Here is a 9947-nt window from a genome sequence, read left to right as displayed (position 1 = left end):
ATAAATATGTATACTATTTTCATAAAATTTAGGAAAAATTTCATACATTTTTATTTGAAATACATTATTAAATATGTATATAGAAAAAAAACCTTCATAAATATATATTTAGGAATATCTTACTAGATTTGAATTATATGCATATTTAATAAAGTATACTTAAATATGTAGAACATCTTACTAAAAAATTTGGATGAACTTCATAAATTTGATATCTAAATTTTATAAAAATATTGAAAATATTTAAAATCATCTTCGTAATATTTTGATAGATGTTATATATTGAGTAATACTTTCCTAAATATGAATATATCTAAAATTTAGAAAAATGACATACATATTTGGGAAGAACTTTTTAAATATACATAAAAGTTACTTTCAAAAAAGTCTATTTAGACATTTAAGAAAGCATTCTTGACTTCTTAAAACAAAATTACAAATTCAGAAAGACATCCAACACGTAAGGAATGTTTTTTCTAAAATCAAATTCAAGAAGATATCATACGTTTTCGGAAAGTTTTCCCTAAAATTTTTTAAAGAAAAAATGTTTCTTAAAAAAAATTGAAATACAAATTTGGAGAAAATCCTAAAAAAGATTTTTTTTTCATTTTATTATTTTCGTATTTTTAATTATTCATTTATTTTATATATTTAATAAATAATTAGTTAAAAATTATAGATGATGATATAATTGTTATTTAATCTTTTAATAAAACTTATTTTGATATCTGACTTCTAGATACTATTTGGGAAACAAAAACAAAAGTTAGTTAGTTAGAAAATTTACCCTTATATATTTATAAGTATTTGTTCACCTAATAAGTTCTGGACGTGTTGACGGAAAAAAGGTTATCAATCTAGCGGCTTAGCCCATATTATCTTCGAACAGGAGGCTGGAGTGTGTTACGTGTTTTTTTAGTTTCGTTGCGTAGGCGGTAATCAAACTCTTAATCTTAAAAACTCCTTTTCTTTTTGTTTAAAGCTCAACTTGTACACCCTTTGAGATACTGATCGAGCCAGATTGATTTTACTTGGTTTGGAGATATAACTAGACTGTTTATTAAAAATATAAAATATTAGTGAAGAATTGACATAGCGAACAAAACCCCCGAATTACCGATTAAGAATCTAAGAGCATGATTAACCCATAACCCCATTTGGATCTCTTATTCATTATTTTAGTAATTAAAACTAATTAAGAATTTTAGTTAAGAACTGCCTTGATTTTGGGTTTCCAATGTTAAGCTTTTATTTTGGGGTTCTTAAAAAAAAAAAAATTTGTGTATCAAACACCATTAAGCACCTTCTTGTCGTACTCGTGAGATAATAGCAGTTCCAGAGTAACCAAGTTTTGAGACGCTACACGACCAGAAACTATGATCATAGCCATCACTAAGAGCTTTTTTAACTTCCTCAACATCCTTCACCTAACATTAGTGTAATAGATGTATTTAGTACACAAGAATTTAATCCTTTTAAACATAAGAAAGGCTAATGTTATGTAATGACCTGGATCTTTGCCTCCTGAAAGCACAACACATCAAAGTTTTCTCTTTGGGCAAGTTGCAGAGGAGAGAAGCTCTCTAGCTTCAACAATGCTCTCAATCCATTAACATTCCAAGTCATAATCTTTACAGACTTGGTACCCTCTGGGAGAGGAGGAGGTCTCATTGTCATTGGGTTATAAGCTTTCCAGTCTTCCTCAGGCTTCTTATGGGCAAGTATCGTCCATGGTTCACTTTGAATTGAGGATGATATGATTTAATCGGTTCTGAGGACTTTGCTAGATACGGTCAATGACGCTTCTTCCTCTTTTAACCGAAGCTTCTGCTTACCTAAGAAGATAAAGCAACACATAGTGTTTCATAATACTCTATGTAGATTGCCAGTATATAGTACAAAGTGTTTACTTTTTCTGTAACACATGACAAACCTGTTTTGGCTAATGACTTTTGTTCACTAGCTTTTGAAGAAACTTTGGCATTCAATTTTTTCTGAGTAGACTGTTTTACTCTTTTTTCTCCATGGTCATTGCCATAAGCATCAGAGCTAATGCAGTCATCTTCTGTAGACTCTTCCCTGCTTCTGATCTTTCTTTTGATGGTCACACTTTCTGAGCGAGTGGATGAAGTAGTTTCCTTTATTTCTTCACCAGAACTTTCATCTGTAACAGATAAACAAGGCAGAACTTACCAAAGAGCGAAGCTATAGGAAGTCTGAGACTTTTCAATCTACTTCAAATGGAACAAGCGTGAACAACTACTTAAATGCAAACAAGTCCACATTCTTTTTTTACTGTGCAGTTACATACCTTGTAAATTACTGTCCATATGAAGTCGTAAAGCTGATATAAGTTCCTTTCTTGTTTGCTTATCAAGTAGAACGATTAGCCAACACATGCGATTTTCGTAATCAAGAGAGAGAGAGATAGAGAACGAAAACAAACAAAGTCAGTTTCTTTTTTTTCCCTTCTCAAAATCTGAATACAATCACAAAACAACAAACTTTGTACCTTTCGTTTCACAAAACAGAAGCTTGATTCGATTCTAGATGCATGCGATTTTCGGGAGAAAAGGAGAGAGAGAGAGAGAGAGAGAGAGAGAGAGAGAGAGAGAGAGAGAGAGAGAGAGAGAGAGAGAGAGAGAGCACCGAAAGAATGACGACTCGGTGATCATTTTTTTTTTGCCTTCTGAAATTCCCTCTCCAATAAGATTAAAACATGTGTCCAACAAGGACGGTTCTTCTAACTCCTATTTAGGAGACGTTCTAGTCTTAATTACAATTTTTCTTTTTCTTTTACTTGTAATTCTCCTTAAAGACCCATCTAAGAGACTGGATTAATCATGGTCTAAGTACTTTGTTCAAGTTTTGTGCGAAGGTCTAATCTCCCAAAAAATAAATTAATTTAATATGAAATAAATTTCGTTCTATGGGATGAACCTCATAATCAAAATGCCATTATAGATTAGTAGACAAGAAAAGTTAGCTAAAGCCTAATCAAAAAGGAAACTACATGTGAGGGACTTAAAAACAGATCTTAAACTTTTGAGTTTATGGTGGGATCAACATGTGAAACTGTTGATAACATGTTGGGTTGTTTTAGAGTTACCCTAAATATACGTAATTAAACAAAAAAAAATAAAGAAGAGTATAAAGTGTAATTAATAAAGAAAACAACAAATGCACATGGGTAGGACAGGCTCGTTGGTGTATTTTATACACAAGCTTACATTGTAATATATGTATAATTAGATACATATAAACATATATAAATGATTGCACGTTGGGGCAGCTGTGTAAGACACAAAGAGGTGAAAGCAAGTTGGCAATCAAAATGGTGTTTACTCTTTCTTACCTGTACCCATTTCCTCCATTATTACTCTCTCTATCAAAAAGATACAGAATCTTTTCTTTCTTTCTTTTTTTTGGTATGATCATGCTGTCTCAGTCCATGTTTGTATATTCTCTCCATTTGTATAACCAGCTTTTATTATTTTCTGTATTTTTTTAAGGGGGTTTCCTCTATATATGATTAGTTTTGCAGTAAAAATCAATAATATTCTGAAACAGCTTTTGAAGGTATTAAAAAGCAACAAACAGAAGATGAACAATGAAAGTGGCACGAGTCTTGTCGTTGTAAGTACAAAAGCTGCACATGCTTTTGATTATAATGAAAATAAAATAAAAAGGGTGAAAGTTGAAACAAAAGAACAAAACTTTGAGTGACTCTGTTTAACTGATCGTGACACAAATGAATAAAAGGCTTATCGGTTTGTGTCTTTGTGGGCGCCGCAAAAGGGATAAAACATAAAACACATATTCTTTCTTCTCTTCTCCTCTTTCTCAAGCTATGGCTTTGAGTGAGTCTCTTCTCAGTTAAAAAAAAACAGAAGCAAAGTGAATATGAATAAGCCAATCTTTTTCATCTATCAGTCAAAGCAGAAGCAGCAGAAATAAAGTAAAAAAAATGCTGTAAAACACCATGAAGAAATAAAGATTTACAGTATCTCCTTGTTTTTGAAATCTTAGGTCTCCTCAAGGAAAAAAAAAGACTCTTTATTCCCCAATTAACCAATCAACAAATGTTTAAAGAAGAAAAAAAAAGAGTGAGACTTGCTGATGAATTACAACTCCAAATAAACTAAAAGACCTTTAGCTAGAGTTTTTGTTCATGAGGGTGGGTGTGTATGTGTTGAAGAAGAAAACAAAGAACCGAGAAACAAACAAGAGACAGCGAGAAAGAAAAGAAACAAAGGGAAAGAATGTGAAGAAAGAATTGTATTCACTGGAAATCAAGATTGATGAGACCTTGATTTTCAGTTTCTGGTGTCAGATGGTGTTTTGTGTTTTTGTTTTTGGGGTGTTGTTTAGAAACTATGCACACATAAGTAGATTTTCTTGGGACGAGGGAAATTCAGAAACAGTGATTCTGATTTACTGAACCATTGTCAAGAAAGGTGGCTCGGTGTGGCCATTGCCTCCTCTGTTTGCAGGGCTCTGAAATGCAACCTCATAAGCCGCAGATTTCTCATCCTCGTCTAGTTCTTCATCCATCTCCTCTTCTTCCATGTTATTATAATTGTGAGACTCCTCAATTTTTTCATACTCACTTATCATTGAATCTTGTTTTTGGTGTTGCATCAGCTCTTTCATCACAAGGTCTTCTGGCTTCAATTACAACAAATCAAGATTTTAGTTGTTAAGAAACAAAAGCAATTAACATTTTGAAAATGAAAAGCAAAGTTTGTACCTTCTCTGTTTCTTGCGGACTTTCCTCTCTAGGTTCTTCTCCCTCACTTGAAGCTGACCCGACGGTAACAACTCCTTGTGGGGGCTTCACTGCAGAGACCGGACTCTGCTTTTGTACCGTTGATATTTGGTCTTGATGAGGTAGAGCAGAAGCGCTAGAACTGCCACCGCTTCCAAGGACTTTGTTGCGGTAAAGAAGATCGAGGCGGTGAAAGTAAGGACAGGTCTTGGCATCTTGAGGACGTTCCTTGTTGCTTTCTTTAACTTTCTTGTAGTATTTGTTTATGTTTTCCCATTTCTCTTTGCATCTCTTTGCGTTTCTGTTGTATCCCATTCTCTTCATGGAAGATGAGATCTCTTCCCATAAAAGTCCTTTAGGGACATTGTCTTGGTACCTTGGTTCCATTCCGCTTCTCAAGTTTATAAGCGCAAGAATCTCCGCCTTTGGCCACCGCGATGACGAGGGCGACGATTGATCAGAGCTCATGGTCACCTCTTGTTGTGGTGGTGGTTGAGGAGGAGGAGGAAGAACCTGTTGTTGTGGAATGGCCATTATTGGTTGTAGTTGAGGTGGTTCTACAGGTTGTGATGAAGGGCGTTTAGCTGCGGGTGGCGGTTGACGCGGCGGAGGAGACGGTTGTGATGAGAAAGAAGGAGCTAACTGGATAGTGTGGCCAGTGATTTTCTGAATCATTGAGATGATTGCGGCGTCGCGAGAAGCAGAAGCGGCTCGTTCTTGAGACATGATCTCGTGTTCCCGAGCTAAACGAGACATCTCTTGGCGTTTCCAAGCTTCTTCACGATGGAGACGCTCTTGTTCTCTCTTCTCAAGGGCTTCAAGAAAGCTCCTTTGCATAGACGCTTGCTTCTGCATCACTTGCCTCACCAAACCATCAAATAATTCCATCATCTTGCCGCCTCCCCGGTTACCACGTTTGCGTTTGCGGCTGCTGGGACCCGCCTGATCCACGTCCATTATATCTTCTTCGTCGTCGTCATCATCAGACCCCATTCCTGAAGCCGTCGATGAGCTGTGAGACGAGAAGGTCACTCCGGGAAAGGTGGGACCCATTGGAGCAGGAGGAGGAGGAGCTACATTGGGTGTAAAAGAGACACTGTGCGGTAGGGTCTGCGGTAGAGGGAAGACTGGGAACTGAGATGAAGAAGGAGGCGGTTGGATGGGATTGGCGACGGAGAGAGGAGTGGCGTCGAGAGAAGAGGAAGGAGGAGTAGTGTTGAGAGCTTCGAGCTGAGAGAAGAACTTGTAAGCTTTACCGTCATGCCGACCACCGCGCGTTTCTTTAGTGCGTTTGTAGTATTTCTGAACGTTTTCGAATTTCTCTTTGCATTTCTTAGCACTGCGTTTGTAGCCTAGCTCCAACAGCTTCCTGTGTGCCATTCAAACATCAAACCTCAGTTTCTGTCCTTTTTTTTCATTGTTAGCTGGAAAATTAATACGTACTGTTCGATCGGGAATAATTACAAAAAAAAAAAAAAGAGTATTGGGATCGTAAAATCTAAAACGTCCCAGAAATTCATGAGCCTTTCTTTCTGTACGTATAAACAAACAGTTCTTTAATTTTCTTGGGATGATGAGGATGCTTGATCTCGAATATATTATTTATTATTTATAAGTAACAGCAAAAAAAAAAAAAAAGTACGCGTTGGAAACACATGCAGATAGATCTCTATATGCTATCTTTTGGATTTGAGAAACACCATTGATGAGTTGAGAACTCAAGAAGTAATGGAGGAGAGAGAGAGAAACCTGGAAACGTGTTCCCAAAGAGGGGCTTTGAGAGTGGCGTCACGGAAAGTAGAATCCATTTCAGATCGGATCCTGAGAAGCGCAAGCGTTTCTTCTCTCGGCCATCTGTTCCCCGACGACGAAGAAGCCGAGCTTCCTCCTCCTCCCAACCCTCCACCTTCATCCGCCGCCGCTGAGAATCTCATTAGCTCTTCCATATTAGCCGGGGGTCTTGAGCTGATTGGTGAAGCTTCCTCCACCACTTCATTACCTCCTCCAGCTCCTTGCTCCATCTCTAGATTCACCAGTCCTGATTTGAATCCACAACTCATTTATTCTACACACACTCTCTCTCTCTCTCTCTTCAATCTCACGGCTTCTTCATAAAACCATTGACTATGGAGAAAGAGAAAGAAGCAGCCTTTTTTTTACTGCAACTAGGTGTTAGAAAGGAGAGATGAGGACTACGAGGATGATGATAGATAGATAGAGAGAATGAAAGCAAACAGAAGTTAATAAAGCTGAGCCTCTTCTAACTTTGCAGCAAATAATTGTTAAACCCACTTTTCTTCACCTCTCTTTTTCTTTTCTTTTTATATTTAAAAGGGTCCACATATTTTTATTAACATTAAATTTTATTTGTATTATTATTATATGGAAGGAGGGCTTTAAAAGTTAAATTTGGATCCGCATACATCTCATTGCCAGTGAACCTATTGATTTTTTTTTTCTTTTTTGGTTAAAATTGAAAATAATGTATAAAATAAACACAAATTCATGTGCCTATCCCATGTTGTTGTCCTCTCCCACCATCATGTCTATCGTGTTCACGTGGCGTTGTCTTATTGGTAGGGTATGTGACAATCAGATTTTCGCAAGACGAAGGACAAAATTGGAATTTTGATTGTTTTACCCGATTTGAGCTGGACCAGCCTTGACATCTTTCTCCCACTCTCTTTCCTCTCCAATTCAAAAGTCTCTCTCTGCTTTATAATTTTAATTTTTGTTGTGTAATATAGTTTTGGAAACAGACCAAACAAATAGTGATGTAAGAAAAAAAACAGACTAAACAATAGTGATGTAACAAAAACAGATCAAACAATAGTGAATCTAACGCCAATGAATTTTATATGTTTATAAATCATACCTAATGTACTCTAGTAAATATGAAATTCATATACTTTAGTTTATTTATCTAAATGTTCCAAAATTATATAATGGATACTATATTTTCTTTTTGATAATTACACAAATTATAAATGAAATTGTAACTTCTCTTCTCATTATACCACTTCATCAGAAAATTATGTAAAATTTGGACAGTTAATCATATCACTAAATTTTTTTATTAATTACTCAAAAATTGTCATCCTTTTTATTCTTAGACCAAATCTATTAGTAAAAAAATTAATTTCAATCCAACAAAATTTGACATCAATCTAAAAATATTTAAATGAACAATATATAATATAACTAAATACATCAAATTTTAGAGCAAACATAAAAGTCTTAAAAACAAAAAGGAAAAACCTTTTTATGATAACAAGAAAATGATTCTTACGGAATTATTCTTTAATTATTAGTCATTAAATTAAAGTTAACAAAATTTACAACACATACTATAAAACCATAACCAAATGTTAATATATAATTTATTTTTGAAAATTCAGATTCAAGAAAAATATAACACATAATACAATAAAAAAAATAGTTAAGAAATATGATATAATTTGAGTTTGATGAAACAATTTAGTCAATGAATAATAATTTAGTTAGAATAGATAATATCATCTAATAATATATTTTTCAAGAATAAGCAGAAAATTTTGATAAGGATAAAAATCTATAATTTTTATATCAAATTTATTAATAAAAATAAATAAAACATTTATAATTTTAATAAATGTTTATTTTTTAGGGTAAATTATATGTTTATCGCTTTCACGCTACCACTTTCCATTTTTACCACCACTAAATGGACATTTTCAAAATATCTTCTTCATTAAGTGGCAAAACAATCTTATGCTCTTATTCTTTATATATATAATAAAGGACAAATCTCCAAAATAACACATTTCTAAGTTTATGTCACAAAAATAGCAATCAAAAACTAAAATAATCAAAATAGCATTTTATCTTTTGAAAAATTTAAATTTTTTTTTATTTTTCAAAATTTGAAATTTTATCCCAAAACCCCACTCCCCAACTCTAAACCATAAAACCTAAACTCTAAACCCTAAACCCTAAATCCTAAACCCTAAATCCTAAACCCCACCCCTTAACTCTAAACCCTAAACCCTAAACCCCACCCCTAAATTCTAAACTCTAAACCCTAAACTCTAAACCCTAAACCCTAAACCCTAAACCCTAAATCCTAAATCCTAAATCCTAAACCCCACCCATTAACTCTAAACCCTAATGTCTAAATTAATTTACAGTTGGGGTATAAGTGTATATTTATCTCTTTTGATAAAACATTAAGTGCTATTTTAGTCATTTTTATTCTTAGAGGCTATATTTGTGACAAAAACTTTTTTAGTGCTATCCTAGTCATTTTCTCTATAACAAATAAATATTTAAATAAATAAAAATCTAAAAAAAATAAAAAATAATTTTATAAATTTTTTCGAATTATACTATTTCGAAATTCAAATCCTAAACCCTATAACTCAGCTCTAAACCCTAAACCATCAATCCTAAACCCTATTTTTTTTTTGAAATACGAACCACAAACCCTAAACCATCAATCCTAAACCTTTTTTTTTTAAATACGAACCCTAAACCATGAAACATCAACTCTAAACCCTAAACCCCGAAACATCAACTCTAAACCCTAAACCCTAAACCTTCAGCTCTAAACCCTAAAACATCAACTTTAAACCCTAAACCCTAAACTTCAACTTTAAACCCTAAACCATCAACACTAAACCCCAAAGTATCAACACTAAACCCTAAACCCTAAAAAGTAAACTCTAAACCCTAAACCCTAAAAAATTAACCCTAAACCATAAAACATCAACGCTAAACCCTAAACCTTCAACTCAAAACTCTAAACTCTAAACCCTAAATCCTAAACCCTAAACCCTAAACCCAAAACCCTAGAGTTGATGTTTTAGGGTTTAGATCTGAAGGTTTAGGGTTTACGTTTAGGGTTTAGAGTTGATGTTTTAGGGTTTAGATTTGAAGGTTTAGGGTTCGAATTTCAGAAAAATCTAGGGTTTAGGGTTTACTTTTAGGGTTTAGAGTTGATGTTTTAGGGTTTAGATTTGAAGGTTTAGAATTTAGAGTTTAGAGTTGATGTTTCGGGGTTTAGGGTTTAGAGTTGATGTTTCATGGTTTAAGGTTTAGAGTTGATGATTTAGGGTTTAAAGTTGATGTTTTAAGTTTAGATGTAGGGTTTAAGGTTTACGTTTAGGGTTTAGAGTTGATGTTTTAGGGTTTAGATTTGAAG

General features: G+C 34.0%; 1 protein-coding gene and 1 pseudogene across 2 annotated transcripts; both read right to left on the bottom strand.

The window, feature by feature from the left end:
- Nucleotides 1–1039: 1039 nt before the first annotated feature.
- Nucleotides 1040–3697, bottom strand: LOC106449339 (annotated as a pseudogene).
- Nucleotides 3698–4040: 343 nt separating this feature from the next.
- Nucleotides 4041–7137, bottom strand: LOC106445610 (trihelix transcription factor GTL1). Of its 2 annotated transcripts, none has more exons than XM_048759516.1 (3): nt 6518–7137; nt 4751–6137; nt 4041–4668 (listed from the first exon to the last, which is right to left on the bottom strand). In XM_048759516.1, exons 1-3 carry the CDS (start codon nt 6826–6828, stop codon nt 4435–4437), a joined length of 1932 nt encoding a protein of 643 aa, XP_048615473.1. In that variant the 5' UTR covers nt 6829–7137; the 3' UTR covers nt 4041–4434. The 2 variants fall into 2 exon arrangements, with proteins under 2 accessions (XP_048615473.1, XP_048615474.1); XM_048759517.1 differs by having other exon boundaries at nt 4041–4664; nt 6518–7104.
- Nucleotides 7138–9947: the final 2810 nt, after the last annotated feature.

Source organism: Brassica napus, chromosome C6 (assembly GCF_020379485.1).
Source record: "Brassica napus cultivar Da-Ae chromosome C6, Da-Ae, whole genome shotgun sequence".
Lineage (NCBI taxonomy): Eukaryota > Viridiplantae > Streptophyta > Magnoliopsida > Brassicales > Brassicaceae > Brassica > Brassica napus.
Note: the sequence above shows the minus strand (reverse complement) of the source record. Positions and strands in the feature narration are given on the sequence as shown.

Bases quoted from the DNA above. Each gene is read 5' to 3' on its own strand.
- LOC106445610 (XM_048759516.1), bottom strand. From the start codon at position 6,828: ATGAGTTGTGGATTCAAATCAGGACTGGTGAATCTAGAGATGGAGCAA. The intron at 6,138-6,517 runs GTTTCTCTCTCT...AATGGCACACAG, and splicing joins CTTTGGGAACACGTTTCCAG to GAAGCTGTTGGAGCTAGGCT. The intron at 4,669-4,750 runs GTACAAACTTTG...TTGTAATTGAAG, and splicing joins GTCCGCAAGAAACAGAGAAG to CCAGAAGACCTTGTGATGAA.